The sequence below is a fragment of the Euprymna scolopes genome, chromosome 9 (assembly GCF_053919585.1).
Source record: "Euprymna scolopes isolate OS-2025 chromosome 9, ASM5391958v1, whole genome shotgun sequence".
NCBI classification, from domain to species: Eukaryota; Metazoa; Mollusca; class Cephalopoda; order Sepiida; family Sepiolidae; genus Euprymna; species Euprymna scolopes.
The window spans coordinates 150,816,664-150,834,918 of NC_136490.1; the positions used below are offsets into that span (position 1 = coordinate 150,816,664).

The 18,255-nt window shown below is 32.5% G+C and overlaps 1 protein-coding gene across 15 annotated transcripts in view; it reads right to left on the reverse strand.

The window, feature by feature from the left end:
* Positions 1 to 698: 698 nt before the first annotated feature.
* Positions 699 to 18,255, reverse strand: part of LOC145284913 (E3 ubiquitin ligase Rnf157-like) — a 156,232-nt gene continuing 138,675 nt past the window's right edge. For 8 of the 15 annotated variants that reach the window (XM_080134001.1, XM_080134006.1, XM_080134004.1 and 5 more), the window contains 2 exons: positions 16,771 to 16,830; positions 699 to 2,728 (listed from right to left, as the gene is read on the reverse strand). In XM_080134001.1, coding sequence (XP_079990127.1) covers positions 16,787 to 16,830 — 44 coding nt within the window. In that variant the 3' untranslated portion in view covers positions 699 to 2,728; positions 16,771 to 16,786. The remainder of the gene's footprint in view (positions 2,729 to 16,770; positions 16,831 to 18,255) is intronic. The other 7 variants (XM_080133995.1, XM_080133997.1, XM_080133999.1 and 4 more) reach the window with 1 other exon arrangement.

An 18,255-nucleotide genomic window follows, 5' to 3' on the forward strand; every position in this document is an offset into this window, starting at 1 on the left:
TGCCATTTGTGTGATGATCCCTGGAACTGTCACATTGCATTTACTAAAAGAAAATGTGTAGTCACAGGTTGCATAGTAGATAAAACATTTTCTTATCATTTTTTTATGGATGACAAGGCATGACTGTACCTGCTGATTCTGTGTGATATAAGGCACGGCAAATTACTGCTTGCAGAGTTTTTTTGTTTTGTGATAAAAGAAAATGAACAAATATTTTTTTTTTTTTTAGACTTAACGAGAATAAAAAAAAATAATTAAACATAAAAAGAAAAAAATGTTAGCTTGCTTTTTAAAATAATGTTTTTTTTTAATAGTAAGTGTTTTGCTTTTAGTATATGTTTACCAAAGAAAATGACAATGAAAAATAAATATCAACAAATTATCTAATTCCTCCCAGTCTTGACCTGTCAGTTTGAAAAAAAAAAATAAATAAATAAATAAAACATGCCAAGCAATCTAAATTAAAATCAACTGCTTTTTGCTATTCTTGGCATAAGAATCTGAAGTTACTCAAATGAAGTGCTTAAATATCACACATAAAGAATCAGCAGGAGCCATTTTTTGTGAGTTAAGCCTCTTCTGTATAAAGATCCTGGAAACTGTTGCAATGAACTTACTAAAAGGAAATGGGTCGTTAAAGATTGCATCTTTTGCCAATGGCCATTCTGTTTTATACAAAATAAAAAACAACAAATAAGTTTATTCTCGTTCAACAAGATTTTATTTCTGATTCATAAGAAAAACGTCTACAAAAAAAATTTTTTTTATTTCACTACATTGTCTTCAATTCATGAAGCAATTATAAAAGTGAATATAAATACAATCTGTATTTATATTCACGTTAGATGTAAAGTTCCAAGAACCAGCCTACATTGTAAGTATTATAAAAACCAGGTTGTAATTGGGAATAGTTTTTGACTAAAACATTTTGAAAAGTTCTTTATTCTGAAGATATTTTTGCTGGTCGACTTAGGAGGGCGGAAAACAAAATTTGGACTTATCCAATGGAAATTCATCGATTTGTGATGAAGAATTTCATTGTCAAATAAATACATGGAAAAGAAAAACGATTTGGTTGAGGAAATTTTCCAAGTGCTTCAAAATGGAAAGGAAAGTTTTTTTTAATGAAAAGCACATTTTATTGATGAATTTTTTGCTTTTGAAAAAAAATGATGATAAAAAGAAGATTTTTTTAAAGATGATGCTATTTCAGTTGGCAGATTTAGCAAAATAAAAATGATTAAAACTTAAGCGTGATCGATCTGTGGGAGGGGGGTATTCCATAGATACAAAGGTACATTTATAAAGAGGACATAAGGGGTGTCTTTACATTCTGACATGAAATGAATTTCTGTTCTTTATTTTTGCTTAGGAAAGAAAAAAATGATTTTGCTTTCACTTTCAGAAGAGCAAAAATTGTCATACACAGTTTGGTCAGTTTTAACAGTAAAGGAGATATAAAAAAAGAAAAAATATTTGAAAAAAAATTTAGATTTTTTTGATGACATTCGTTTTGATAATTAAAAGCATTCTGAGATTAAGTGGCAGACGATATCACAAAACCAAATTGAAAAAAAAAAAGTAAAACAAGAAAAATCATTTGCTGCAAGTGCAATATATGTCAGAGGGAAAACAATTTTATTGCTGTATAAATATTGCTTTAGCAATTCTTACATTTCCCTCTTCTCGTCAATATATATATATACACACTCATGTAATTAACAACTTCTGAAAAATGATTTAGTTATTAAGAACTTGGCTTAAATTTTTTTTTTTAAATGCAGAAAATACAGACAAATCTTTATAATATATGTAATCATCACGGAATTAAGATGCCATATTCCAAAAATCATGTCAATTAATCAAGTATTTTTTCTTTTTTATTTTAATCAAGAAAATTAAATTTTATGACAAGTAAGGCAGGAGCCGCCATGTTTTAAAATGTGTCAAAATTCAATGACGACAACTCAAAGACAAAATCTCTAGTCAAATTAAGTGCTAAAAATCGTAAAATTTGATTTTCTTTGTTTAAAAAAAAAGAAAAAAAAAAAAGAAATTAACTACTCGATCAATTTGTATGATTTTTGGAATATGACATCTTTATTTTTATGCACAAAGATTTTTCTGTGTTTTTTTTTAAGTCGAATTCGAAATAAGAACCAATAATTTTTCTTCTAAAAAACGAGGAATCGTTAATTAGTTTTTTAATGAATGAATGACCCTTTGTTCAAGAGTTGAAACAAAAATTTCAAAAGGACTTTCAGTACAGAGTAACTTCAAACTATTGAAAGTTTCATGCTTTGGTTTCTCAGAAGAAGCAAACGTAACGCTAATAATACAGATGCCATATAAACAAATATTACAAAAACAGTGGGTGGAAAGAGGAGGGAGATTCTCGATAGGTGCACCTACTCAGTTTCCATAGTGACGTTTCATACTTGCTCGCCGATCTGTTTGTCATCATCAAGTGGGGGTTGTGGCAACAGCATCTGAGAACTGCCGCGGCTCCCGATACTGGAACCCTCCGTACTGCTTGCAGGCGTCCCAGGTAAAGAAAGAGATTCACTAGCGTTATCAGCTTCAACAATGGCGCCACATTCGTCTACTGTCAGAAGCGGGTAGCCTAAAGGATCGACATCGGATTGGTTATCTGAGAGGTTGCTGTGGTACGATATTTGGCTGTCGTTTTCCGCTCGTTCTTCCAAAGTGATTGATGCTATGTCGGCCTCTAAAAAAAAAAAAAAAAAAAAATGAAAAACAGAAACCAAAACTTTAACAAAAAAATAAAACTTTTTTTTTTTTTTTTTTTTTTTAAATAATCTTAGAATTTCTTATACATCATCAAGCAAGTCTTCTTTTCTCTGCAACAAAAATTTTAATTTTGAATGCAAAATAAAATAATCATGAAACTTTTTTGTTTCTGAATATCTGAGATCCGTATTATTTGGATTCATCGGACTACTGTTCTCATCTTTAGTGTCATTTTTCCAACATTTCAATTCACGGGGATAGTATGCACTCGTTTTGTCAGCCATGAAGTTCTAAGTAATTTGCATTTGTATTTTTAAGTGTTGCCTGCACTAAGGATTGAAACTTCAACCTCCAGAAAACTGTAACTTTACAACTGAACTTACCAAGTAATTTATCTACTATACCACGAGTCCTTTCAGAAAATACATTGCAAATTGCTTAGGAATTCTACCCAGTTATGACTGACGGAATGAGAACATGTTACCTCTGTAGAAGTAGATGGTTCATGCAGTTTCATGAATTTGAAAAGAAATTTTTTTTGTTGTTGTTTTTTAGTTTACAGAATGTCAAACTTTTTTTTTTTTTTTTTTTTTTTTTTTTTTTTACAAACAATAAAAAAATGTTTGAAATTTCGAAAAATGTTTTTTATCCATCCTTACAAGTTTGTATTTTAATAATCTACCAATGCAAGAAAAAAATCTCTATGGCTTTTTTTTTTAAATTGTAAATTTTCCATCTAAAAAAACAAAAAACAAAAAAACATGAAAAACCATGAAAATATATCGAAGAAAAAGATATCTCATTCATTTTACATCGATATATTTTCAACGTTCCTATTTAACATTCCTCCCCACAAGGGCAAAATTAAGCACAAAGTCAGTTTTAAATGCAATTGAAAGTCCAGTTCCCCAAAAGGGGCACTCTAGATTGGAACAAAAATAAAAATTGCCCAAATCTAAAAAGATTTCTCCCTCACTGACTGAAGACAGAATAGACTAAATGTAGCATCAGAACAGATACTGCACTTTATTCTCTGCCAAAAGACCAATGTACTCTTACATAATATTTTCAATGTTAAGACAAAAAAAAAAAAAAAAAAAAAAAAAAAACTTAATTTTTTGACATTTTTATTCAATGCATATACATAGATTCTGTGATATCCTCTAAACGTGTTGCTAGCTTATAGGAATTGAAATATTGGATTAAAAAAAAAACCCTAAACACATAAATGTTACTTTAAATGTCAAGAATTCAAAGAAATTGTTCGATCTCTGCAAAAATAGATTAAAAAAAAATGCAACCAATATTTAGCATCCATTTCTTTGAAGAACATCGACAAGAATGTAGAGAAAATTTTATCCCATTTAGTGACTTGCTTGACATCAAGTGTTTCTTCCATTCTGGGATGACAAATTAGATTTTTACAATAGTTTCATTTTTTATATTTAGCCAAGTGAGTTGAGAATTTTTCCGCCTTAAAGAGATGACATAATTAACTAAAAAGTTATCTATACTCTGATAATTTTTGTTTTTTGTTGTATTGATATTCATATTAAAACCCCTTTTTTCTATTTATGTAAAAAAAGTCCAACTTTCTTATATATGGGTCGTGGAATTGCATTCATCTGCAAAAGATCTAGCTAATTTGTGTAAAAGGTTTATAGTAAATACAAAACTCTTTCCATATATATATTTATGTATGCATATATATTTTTGTTTAAAAAATTTTGCCTACCAAACTCCTACAGTTTTTGGTCTACACACATGAAACTTCATATATAAGGTATTTGAAACCATACAAACGGTACAAAAATGTTAAAAAAAAAAAAAAAAAAAAAAAAATTGCCAGATGATGGTCAAACGACAGCATTACTAATATGCATGCATAATGTAGTAGCTATTGGTTCATGTTTTAATTTTTAGCCCTGCAGCAAACAGGTCTTCATAGCTCAGTCATTAATGGCAGAGGACAAAATAAATCGTAAGCTAAACGTTTGTTTCGATTCTCAGGTGGCGCACGTTTTTTTTTTTTTGTTTTTTTTATAACTTTTTAAAATCATTACTATATATGGAGTCCAATATAATCTTGTATACAATATTTTGATTGCAGAGAGGAATTTCTGCACCAAATTGCCGTAGGTTTTCAATAACAGATGCCACATAAAAATTTATGTCTGATCCTTCAACCCCCGTCTTATGTAATTTTACTACGTTGCTGTATACACATTTATTCATTATAATTAAATCCTATATTTCATCCCTGGAGAAGTATCATCATGATCACCACATCTACAGAGGTAGAAGTTCCTACTTTTCTATCCGATTATTGAGTCCTATCACCGCTACCACTATACATCGTGTACTATTCTTCATTTTCCTACGATGTTCATATTTCACCACTCTTAACTGTTTATTACAAACAGAGACTAAAGATAACCTTCCTTTCTCCCTACACATAATTATAAATTTCTCCCGAGCCATCGTCCGCCCATTCCTATCAGCTGAGCTTGAAAGATTCCATTATTCTTAGAATCCCATTCTTGCCTACATTACTGAACACCAGTTCTCGGTTGACAAATATTTTTACTGAAAATAAAGATTTATTACATATGTCTACTATATACATATGTATCGTATTATACGTTTCCTTTACTTTTTTCCATGGTTTTCTTCTGAGTTTGAAAAAAAAAAAAAAAAAAAAACTACCTTGCAATTACATGTTTTTGTGTACATATGTACACAATCGCGCATTCAAGAGTGTATATATTTAAGAGAGAAAAAAGAAAACAAAACAATATATATGCATATATATATACACACACACACATACACACGTCGCGTGCTCAGTCACACACACACAAACAAATAAACACAAACACAGAATTTTTTATTGCAAGATTGACTTTTTAAAAAATATATTAATGGATTTGATTTACAAACCGTGTTTTTCAAATTCTCTTTTAGACAAAGAAATCGTTACATTAAATGGAGTTCATTGCACATTGCCGCACCACTCCAGCAAAACAGGTGACTATAAAGTGAGTGCTCAATTAACGTAGAATTATTACAGGAAAGTGATTACAACTTTTTTAAAACTAGCATTTCCGCATATATTAGAAACTACACATTTGCCAGTATTGGTTGACCACACTTACACACCTGTGTGCGTGTCTGTGCACGCGCGTATAGATATATAATTTTGTTTTTATAAAAAAAAAAAAAAAAAAAAAAAAGAATAAAGTGTTTTTGACAGTATTTATAAAAAAAAAAAGGGGGGGCGTAAATTTGTGTATTTTTTTACTTTTTCTTTTTTTTGCAAAGTCGATTGCCTTGCCCACCCCTTCCAGTAAATGCAAACATCTATTTTGAGGGAGAAGGGCGGTCAATGTGTGGATGCTTGCTCAGTTTACGTTAAATTTAATTCATTGTACGTGCCCCCCCCCAAAAAAACAGGCGGCCAGAAAGTGGGTGCTCATTTTATGTAAAAATTATTAGAGGAAAATGATCCCCACTTTTTAAAACTAACTTTTCCTCATATCTTAGATACTACGCGTTGACAGTAATTATATAGATTTTTCTTTTTGCTTTCAACGCCACCAAAAACTTGGGAAAGTGGTAATATTAATGATTTTTCTCAATGATGGAAATATACATATATCGCCCCCCCGCCCCAAATATTTTTAAAATACTCATTAACAAGGCTTTAGTTTGAACGTAAATTACATTGGCTATAGAAAGTTGTGTTTTTACCACTTTTGCTAGACTGCACACATGCTAACTTTGTATTTTATTTTTTTAACCAGTTTTTACTTTATTGGGGGGGGGGGTAATTTTTGCATTAGCTCCACCTCCGCATTTATGCATTCCCTTGCGTGCTATTTTATATTTCAGCCGCGGTCGCTACTGTCCGCAATTGGCCAGGGATGCCAGTGACCACCACGAACAACCGTAGTTTAATTTTTTTATGAGGGGGGAATCATGCTTCCACTGAGCAACGCTGGTTAACAGGTCCTGCTAGTATGATAATAATAAATATGAAATCTGCATTAATCAAAATTAATATCATGGTAAAGCATATTTTACGACCGGGCAATGTCGGGCGCCCTGCTAGTTGTTAAATAAAAATAACTTCTTTCATTGAATTTATAAACAAAAAGAGACATTTTGAAATCATTCAAATATGCAGATTTAGATCAGAAAAAGCAAACCAGTTTTTCTCTTCATCAAATGAACACTCAAATAGAAATCGGAAACAAATCAGACAAAACATCGATTACCGATTGTAATGACAAATAACAGTTAAATTAAATTGTAATAGAATTTAATAATTATACCGTACAGATTTAAAGAAAATTTCATTCTTTGTACAAATGAAAGATCTCAATTGGTTCAATGGTGGCATAGCTTAATTCCTGATGAGTTTTTATTGGCAGATGATTTATTCAAATTTTCAATTCTTGCCATAGATTTTCAACATGATTTTTTTTTTTTTTTTACATAGGCATCACCACATTATCAAGGCCAAGAGGCCACTCAAGGATAAGGGTTAAAGAGTGCACAGTAGAAATTGGACAATATAGTAATCATTAGTAATGAAAATTTGGTAAATTTGATAACATATGGAACGGTTCATCCAGAACTTATTTACGTTAGACTTGAAGACAACCATATTGTAGTCAGCCGGAAAGCAGGAAAACGGAAGACAATTCCACAGGCGTGCAGTTCTAAGAAAGAAGCTTTGTTCATGGAATCTACGTTTAGGTTTAGGCACAGATAACGAGTGGGGGGAATTATTGATAGTGTTTACAGCTAGACGAGTGTTTCTTGTGAAAGTTTGGCGAGGGGGGGACCATAGATTGAAGCTCAGTCGAACACTTTCCATGAAAATAACGATACATCAGAGACAAACTCGCAACATCTCTTCCGTGAGATAGAGGTTGCAAGGAAGAGAAAAGGACATCTCCTACGAGGCTACGAAGTCTATTTTGAACTCTATCAAGGCAGGCCAAGTCCTTTCTAGCAGCTCCTGCCCAGATGTGGCAACAGTATTCCATCCTTGGACGTACCTGGCTCTTATATAGATAGAGAATAGCATCAGCAGTGAGATATCTACCAAATCGATAGAAAGATCCCACCATTTTTCCAGCGGCCTTGGCAACAGATTTGATGTACGTGTTCCATTAAAAACCAGGAGTAATGGTCAAGCCAAAAAGCTTGTCAAAACTTGAGGCCTCCTGAAGACGAGAGCCATTCATTTCAATTGATGCCAGATGTGGATCAGAATGTTGATGATGTAAAGAGAGAAGCTTGGTTTTAGATGCATTAAAAGTAACCAGCCACTCCTTACTCCATTGTACTACGTGCTCAAGATCAGAGGAGAGAGAATTGGAGAGAACTTGGTTGTTTACTGTCTTAGATGTGCTACCATAAATGGTAGTGTCATCAGCATAAATGTCTACAAATGATGTAAGGATGTGATTTGGAAGATCATTAATGTAGATCAGGAAAAGAGTTGGGCCCAGGATGGACCCCTGAGGGACACCGGCATTAATACTGTGAGCTTCTGATTTTTGCCCCTCAACTACTACTCTTATGAACCTATCAGAAAGAAAAGATTTAATAATTGAGAAGACATTTCCAGCAATACCATAGCTAGAGATCTTATGAAGTAAACCTTTATGCCATACCCTATCAAAGGCCTTAGATATGTCAAGAGCAATTGCCCTAGAAAGGTTGCCTCCGTCGAGAGATTTGCTAATCATATGAGATATAACTGTAAGCACATCTGCTGTAGATCTAGCAGAACGGAAACCATATTGAGTGTTACTAAGAAGGTTATTTTTGTTGAGATGGTTGATTACTTCTGTATTTAACACAGATTCCAGCAACTTACTCATGATGCACAGGAGACTTATTGGTCTGTACTGAAAGGGGGATGAGCGATCATCTGAATTCTTAAATACAGGGCATACTGATGAAATTTTCCAGGGAGATGGGAAACTATTCTCCTTAAGACAACGTTTAAACAGTTTTGTAAGTATGGGCGCTAGTTCAGATTGAAGTTTTTTGAGTACTATAATTGGAATACCGTCAGGGCCAGTTGCTTTACTGGAATCAAGGTTTTTGATTAGCTTAGCAACATCACGTACAGATATACGTATATCACATAGCGTGTTTCCTGATACAGGAGGAAATATTGGGGGTTGGCGGCCTTGATCGCAAAGGGTAGAATTAGCTGCAAAGTTCTTGACAAAGAGTTTGGCTTTGTCTGATGCTGACGAGATTACCTCAGGTCCATTGATAATAGTTGGGATGGAGCACACGCTTCTGTTCAGGATTCTGTTTGCTATTTGCCAAAACTGGTGGGAACCAAGCCGCTGCTCAGCTACTTTGGACTTAACAGATTGAGCATACAACTCTCTTGCATTCTTTATTACTTTCTTACAATGGTTGCTGGCAGTCCTGAAAGCGGCTTTAGTTTCCATACATCTATTACGTTTAATATTATCTGATTTCAATCAAAACTCACTGAAGCTATTGCAGAAACAATTTTTTTTTTAGACAATGTAGTAACTTGATCTGAATTTAGGTTTGGAATCCTTATTTTGCAGAAAAATAATTGCCAACATAGATGCTGATTTTGTGATGATGGAGATCAGCACACAGAACTTTAATAATTACAATTTTATTATTTATTTCATTACAATTTTATTATTTATTTTATTATAATTGTATTATTTATTTCATTATAATTGTATTATTTATTTCATTATAATTGTATTATTTATTTTATTACAATTGTATTATTTATTTAATTACAATTTTATTATTTATTTTATTACAATTTTATTATTTATTTTATTACAATTTTATTATTTATTTTATTACAATTTTATTATTTATTTCATTACAATTTTATTATTTATTTCATTACAATTGTATTATTTATTTCATTACAATTGTATTATTTATTTCATTACAATTGTATTATTTATTTCATTACAATTGTATTATTTATTTCATTACAATTGTATTATTTATTTCATTACAATTTTATTATTTATTTTATTATAATTTTATTATTTATTTTATTATAATTTTATTTATTTTATTATAATTGTCCCAGTCTTACCCTAGAGTTATCCCCCTCTCCTACAGCTAATCAAGCCCTCACCACTCAAAGCTAAAACAACCCCCTCAAATTATCCAGCCTCCATATCTTAATAATGATGGTAGTTTGTCCTTTGTGATGAAAGTCTCGCTTTTCTAAACATTATCACGGCTGTTGCTGATCAAGAATGATAAAATTCCATTTGATTAGGAGGATAGTTTTTGTATCACTTTATAGAAAGCATAAGATGAGGCATTAGAAAGGAGAAACTACTGTGATGATATTGGCGTCCCCTACCCTCCAAAAATGTTAGGAAATTAAAAAAAAAAAAAGAAAAAAAGTTTATTATCAAAACAAATGTATATGAAGTTGTTCACCATGGCAAACAAAGAAAGGTAAAATAGTATTGTTAATCCAGGTGTGACAGTGATTTGGGACAAAAGGATTGGACAATAAAGATCAATATATTTAGAATTAGTTTATGGATGGTTTTGCAATGAGTTTTGCGAAAGTTTACAGACAGTCTTGGGTTTGCGAAAGTTGAAGACAGTGTCTGGTTTTGGATCATTGGCAGCTCAGAGATTCCCCCGAGAGAGATTGGAGTCAAAGCCAGCCAAGAGTAGCTCAAGCCAGGAAAAAAAAAAAAAAAAAAAAAAAAAAAAAAATCACTGAGGATTGACATGACCAAACAGCTAGCGATGGACAATGTTTGGGGTTCTTCCTTTCTATGCTACATGACCGTCTCACATACACCGAAAGCTTAACTGATTTACATCAAGTACTCATCTTGTATTCGTTTATCATAGTGCGACCACGTAAGTGATCATTGAGTCATGCTACCACAGACGGAAACTACTCATGGGGGAGGGGGGTGGCTATTGCAATTAATTGATGCCATTTAGCTTTATGAGTTTATATGACAACAGATGCAGTCTTCAATCTGTAGATGCTGCAGAAAAATATATCGGTAAGATTTCCTTTGGTGGGCAAGTGGATTGTGCATCCCGTCCAGTCCGTATACATCAATGAACATGGTCAGTGTTATCAACAATTCCTTTTGACATCAGTGTCGTTGGTGTTTATCAAGGTTTTTTACCGAGTTGTCAGCTTTCCATCATTGTGCTAATCAAGAATGGTAATATTCCATCTGATTTCTAGATACGATGCCCCACGGAACTGTTACATGTTGATGTCTTGGTAATTACTGAAGTGGAAAAAGAATTTTACACCATGTTAGTTTTTCACATATTGAATGACCTTCGGGTTAGCATGTGCCTAAGTACGCAACCCTAAAAGATTTTGCCAAGTTTTGTCGGCAGCAAAGTTTGTCGTCATTTGATTCACAAGAAAAGATTTATACCAACTGATGGCTTTGTGGATTTATTTTGCTATCTTGGCCATGTGACCTGTGCCAGTGGAGGATATGAATTAAATTTGATCTCGCATATATATATATATATATAACTACTTCATTTAATCACAAATTAATATACAAAAGTATAAATTTATGCGTAAACTTTAAGTATTTACTTCAACAGTGCTCAATACATAGGTAGAGCTAGGTAGTAAGTTATAAAATATATATGCCGATTAAGCTACACAGAATATTCCGCATTTCATCCATGCTAGGATTCATCAGGCTTACTGCACAAGCCAGTTTCATTTTAAACAAACTCTCAGCGCAACGTGTCATTCATCATCCTAGGGATGCTTAGATAAGCCTGATGAATCCTAGTGTGGATGAAACGCGGAATATTCTGTGTAGCTTAATTGCCATATTATATATATATATATATATATATATATATATAGAGAGAGAGAGAGAGAGAGATTATATATAGAGTTCATCCATTGGAACAACAAACACTATCTATGCATCCCTAGGATGATGAATGACATGCTGCGCTGAGAGTTTGTTAAACTGGCTCGTGCAGTACCAGCTTCATTCTCTTGTCCGAATCAGTGTCAGGACAAGATTGAGTCAGCTGGAGGCCAGATGGGATACAGGAGCTGTCAGAAGTGTCAACGTTATGCTACATATAGCACTTCGTATTCTCAAATGGTCACCCATCTAGTACTGAGTGCTTAGCTTTGGTGATCTAATAAAACGTGGTGGTTCAATGTGATTATGTCATATATGCAAACTACATGAAAGACGTTTCAGAAGTTTCTTCCCATTTTGACTTGTCATTCACGTCCATTTGTTTCTAACAGCTGATGATGTCCTTAATGCAAATGAAAAGTTACATACGAACGAATGCCGAGCTCTTATTAATTCAGTTTTCCAGAGATATAATACGGCAGTGATTTGGTAGATTTGTGACATGCATTTTGATGACAGTATTACTTTAGATTCTTGAACATGCCCAGACTGGAGTCATCTTTGCATTCTAACCATTCTTGTGGTGCTATAGGCATGCCAAATGAAGCTCCAATTGGCTAAATATCTCAGTTGAAGGCGACCAAATTTTTTGTTGTTTACGGAAATTTTGGCAGAATTAAACCGAGCAACAATGCAACATGGTTTGTCGTGGTAAGTTTTTGTGTGATACTATGGACTTTCTTAAAAAGTGTTTGGAAAGGGGAAACAAAAAAGAGGAAAAACTATAATAAAAGTATAGGAAGTAAATAGAAAAACAATTGGGAGGAAATTCTTGAGCAAGGCACACTAAAGTCCTTCAAAAATGGGATAGTTAATCAAGGTGTAGTCATGACTGGGACGAAGGATCAGTCAATATATTTAGAGTTAATTTACAGGCAGTTTTAAAAGTGGGAGCAAATTTTGCGACAATTTAATTTAAGGATAGTCTTGATTTTGTGACAAAGGACAACAGTTGGTGTCGCGAAGGTCCACCGAAAGAGATTAGTGTCAAAGCTGGCTAAAAATAAATCCAGCTGGGAGGGGTAAAAAAAAAAAAAAAAAAAAAAAAATCACTGAGGACTGTAGTTAGCAACGATTTCTTTGTACACTACATGACGGTATCACAAACACACACCCAACACTTAACGTGAATCAGTTAAGTACTCATCTTGCGTTGGTTTATTGTAGAATGACCATGAAAGTGATCATCGGGCCACATCCGTGGAAGCCATTTCTTTTTAAACAACATTGTAATGTTCAAATATTTATACTCTTATTGATCATGTACAACATTTTGCCAATGTCTTTAAAACAAATCTTAAGTTTTTATGAAAATTCACCAAAACATTTTGTTGATCTTTCTTTGCAAATTTATAACAAACTTAAAATTCCGGGCAGAAAAAAAAATGTTTTAAAGTTTTTCCTTGTAATTTAGAAAATTTGTATGTATTTTGCAACCTGAGATAATTATTTTGTTGAAATTTGAGGAAAAAATGATCAACAAATGAAATGGTCACAAAATGCCTCTCATAGTTGATGAAATCTTTAAAATATTGAACACATTTGGCCAATTATATTGCATAACATTGAACCCAAACATTAAAGCTTTTTTATTTTCCTCTATGTTGTAGAGAGCATTTTTGGAGATTGGGGGGGGGGGCAATTCACCCAGATTTAGGGTTAGTTGTGGGGTTAAAGGATAGTTTTTACACCCCCCCCCAAAAAAAATAAGTAAAACAATATATTTATCTCCCTTAACCAGAAAAACAAAAAAAAAAAAACTTCTGGTTCTATGTGTTCCATAATATTCAAAGAAACGGTTAAATACTGAACAAATTTAGCCAATTCTATTGCTTAACATTTCTTTTTTATAACATTTTATAAATAAATGCAGAAACAACGTGAATCTGAATGAATAAAGAGGATTATGTGAATATAGAGAAAAATGGACAACAAATTGAAAACATGCTTTCTTCATTTCTTCATATAAAAAAAAAAACACCGAATATCACAGATGACGAGGTCTTCGAAACCAAAACAAAAATCACAATAACAAAACCAAATAAAAAATTGGAGTTTTAACAAACATGCGTTACATACCTTACAAGCATTTTCTTTTTAATAATAATAAAAAAAAAAAATCAGACTTTATTTTTTTGTAGTTATGGAAAACCATAATAGCCTATAATTTTGTATGTTTCTCCATCTCTCGTAAACATTAGCCCAGTTAAATAATCCTAAACACTGACTGACATATCTATGCAAACTCACGATGTCTTACCAATAATCTTTTACATTTATTCATTTTTGTACTATTTTTCTCTCCATTCCTTCTTCTGCTGGTTTTTTTATTTTTTTTTTTATTTTTATTTTTTTACAAAAGAAGTCACCACTTACCAACGAACAGAGGAAAATAAGGGTTCAGGAGTAAATTACCATGGTAAATGGTAATGGTGGAAATTGAGTAGAAATTGATTATTTACAAGCATGGCTCAACAAGAATTTGTTTACATTGAACTTGAAAATGGCCATGTTATAGTTAGCTGGGAAGCAACATCGTGGTATTGTATTCCATAGACGGCCAGCTCTAGAAATTAAGCTCACGGAATTTTTGTTTAGTTTTAGGTACAGATAGAGAGTAAGGGAAATCGTTGACAGTGGTTGTAGCAGACGAGTGTTTGCTATGAATGTTTTATAGGGGAAGGAGAGCATAGATTGAAGCTTAGCTGAGCACCTGCCATGAAAGTAATGATAGAGTACTCTGTCAAGGCAGGAAAGCATGCTGGTTCCTTATAACCCCCCCCCCTTTTCTTCCCACTGTTTTACAGTTGACACATAACCGTCCTTTTAAAGTTGTTTGAATTTTAATTTTACAGCTTTACTTGTATTATTACTGCTGGTTTATTATTAATAGACTGGGCAGATATTCAGGAGAGACAGAGACAAATTATGGCTTATATCTATATGTATAAAAAGAAGGTCTGATGTTTATAAATCAATGCTTGTAGTGGAATGACCATTTGAGGAAAGCAAAACCACAAAAAGGTATGTTCGACGAGGATGACCATGCACCACAGAAAGCAGCTGAGAAACAAAAGAGAAGAGATCCAGAGAAACCAATACCAACACCGACTGTAAAAGTAAAATAATAAAAATAAAAGTTAAGAGTAAATGATCGGTAATTGTAGCCCCCCTCCCTTTCGACCGTCAGCACCAATTGAAAAAAAAAAAAAAAAAAAAAAAAAAAAGGTACAAAGCAGATATGTATGATTAAAGAAGATAGTGAAATTGTTTTTAAATTTTTTAGATGAGGATTCGGATTATTTGGATTCATCAGACTACTGTTCTTATCTTGAATGCTATTTTCACTAAGTTTCAATGTAATCTCCGACCTCCTTCAGTTGTATCTTGTTGAACTCCGGAATCTACACAGAATTTTGAACAAAGTGCAAGGACTCATGGCGTAACGGATGAAGTACTAAGTAAAACTCAATTGTAAGTGATACTCTTCTAGAGATTGAAGGTTGAATTCTTAGTGTAATGGAAGATAATCAAATTGTGAATAACTCAAGACTTCTAGCTCGTAATGGCTGATGGAGCAAGAGCATGATACGCCCAAAAAGGTTTCTGTTCAAAATTCTACGCAGTCACAAATTTGACAGAAAGATACACCTGAAGAAGGTTGGAGGTTACATTGACCAAAACAGTGTGCAAATAATACTCAAGATGAGAACAACAGTCTGAAGAATTGTTCAGCAATATTATTGATATGCAAGAATCAGCACCATCAAATGAAAAGAAACATCGTATATGACAAAACCGGTTCCAGAAAAGAATTATTTTGTTTTTTTTGTTTGTTAAATGGAAAGTAAATCATTTTTTTTAAATGATACATTCAGCTGTTTAATCGAATAAAATTTATGAAGAGGGGGGGGGGGGATTTTTTTTTTTTTTATCCTTAAGCATAAGGTCATCTTTTAAATATAGATGTCATTAAATGGATGTGACAATCCAAATTTATCAGGGTAATCATTTGCCAGGCATTACCGTAGCATTGAGCACTTTCTTTCAGACTGATTCATCTTAACCAATCCATTCATTTGGATTCATTCAATGAATTGGGTTGACTTCCAGGTTTTATAGTTGCCATTCTCATGATGACACAAAATGTTTGGCATGACTGCCTCAATTAAAATAGTTTTGCCACCTGCGTCAATTGATGGGTCAGACGACATCAGTAAAAAAAAAAATATATATATATATTTGACAAGAATTTACTTTACATGTTTTCATTTGAATTCAAAACGGTAAAATTGCATCAGTTTGTTACAAAATGTGCTTATTAATCAAAATTGAAACATTTACGAATTGTTTGAAAGGAAAAAATATTTCAGAAAATATGACAGTTTGTTAATGATGACACAGTGAAATAGAAAGGAATATTCCATGTTTAAAGTTTTTTTTTTAATAAAAACTAAGAAATTAGAAAAAGAAATTCAATTACCAAACAAAGCTTAGAAATTTAGGGAGAAAATTCTCACCTTGGTCTCTCACTTTGAAAAGAATTGGACACAAAAAAATTATTTAAAAAATTAAAAAATAGGAAATCCAAAATGGTAAGAAGAAAAAAAAACAACAAAAAAAAAAAACAAAAAACTCCAATCTAATATATAAAAAAAAAAGAAGAAAAGAAAGGAAACCAGAAAACAATGAGAAAAGAAAAGCAAGAGATTCTAGTCATGCAAGGGACAAAGATTTAGGATTTTCTTTGTTGCCATTGTTCTGAGGTAAAGAAGCAAAAACAATTTCCAACAACACACAAGAAACAATGTTTACTGCTACGGATAATAAGAATAAGAGCAGTATAAGTCCCACCATAAAACGTGTTGGTTCAAGAGAAACATGCAAGATCGAGCCGTGAAGCTAGACTAGCAACACATGCTACACATTTAGGAGGGGCAGAATTGCATCATTCAACGAGCTGGGCTTCTTTTAAGAAAATGAGAGCCTGATGCAAGAAAGCAAACAAACTAGTAAGTTTGCTTACGTTGGAGAAGATTTGTTTAACAAGAGCTGGGGCTATCTTGACTGTCTTCTTCAGCACTCCCTGCAATACAGATTAAAAGGACTCATGTCAACAGAAGTAACAAGCATCAAACATTTGGAAGAAAATAACCGACAACAAAAGTAACAAATACAGAAAACTGACATTGGACGTCGATAGCTTTCCAATTAATAAAGATTAAGCTAAAAAAACAGAAATTTTGATAACATTAAAACAATAAACATGGTTAAACAAATCATTGAAAGGAGAATGGTTAAAGATGGAATCCAGTGAACAAACCTACAAAGATAAACAACAAACCAACATTTTTGAAATGGAGTTATTTATGTGTATATCAGTGCAGTTAACACAGTCAGATTTACTTTGCAAATATAAATCAATAATTATATCGGAAGCCAGCTTTTTATAGAGGGTTAGTTCACCTAGAGGAAAACAGAAAACTCAGACCCAGTAAAAGAGAGTTTAGTTCGAAAAAAAAAAAAAAGAAAAAATTTTGAATAAAAAAAAAAAAGAAAATAAAGATTTTTGTTTTAATCCAAAGTTACATACAAAATGAGCAACCTATGCATGTGAAACTTATAAAACGAAGAAAACAATACCTCCACCCTCCCCTAACAAATCTAAAATAATATACACAAATGACAAGATTGAAACTATCAAAGGAAGGATTCACTTTTATGCGTGCATACATTTCATATGAGCACGAGAAATTGATTTTCTCAAAACAAAAGTACAAATCAAAGCCTATATTTGCAGTCGACAAACATCAGCATAGATTGTCGTAAGTAAGCATTAATAAAAAAAAAAAAAAAAAAAAAAAAAAAATGATTAAAAAATGTGAGGCTGAGCTAAGCAGGCATTTTTTATTAAAGTTTAAATTCAAATTAAATTTCGGGGGGGGGGCATTAAATAATAAAAGAACGTCGTTTTATTCTGTCTATCATTGTAAGAAACCTACAAAGAAAGATTGTTTTAACAACTAATGCGTTAAACATGGGAAATGATAAATTTGGTGCTTCTACATTGTGAGCTTACACATAATGCAACCAATGAGCACGATTGGAGGTCTATTTAAAAAGGACTGTCTCTTCATTACAAGCTTCCCGTGTTTAGTTATGATTCCAGTTCACGTTATCGGCTTTAGAAATTCAAAAAGATGTTTGTTGTTTCATATTTCAGTTAAATTTATTTAAAGTATCAAACAATTTAATTTTCATGTTATTTTAGTTTGTTTAAAAAAATGTATGTAAAGGAGATTAGAACGTGCACATCAGCCTTGTAAGTTGTGTTTCCCTTATTTTATCCTTTAGTCTTCACATCACAGCAGCAATGTTTATGACAAAGGGGAGAAAATTGCTGTTTTCTGGGTTGGAATCTATTCATCTAGCATTTATTGTTGGCTAGGTTTATTATATAGGAGTATTTTTTTTTAGCTTCTTACATCAAATGGCTTCATGCCTAGTCCAG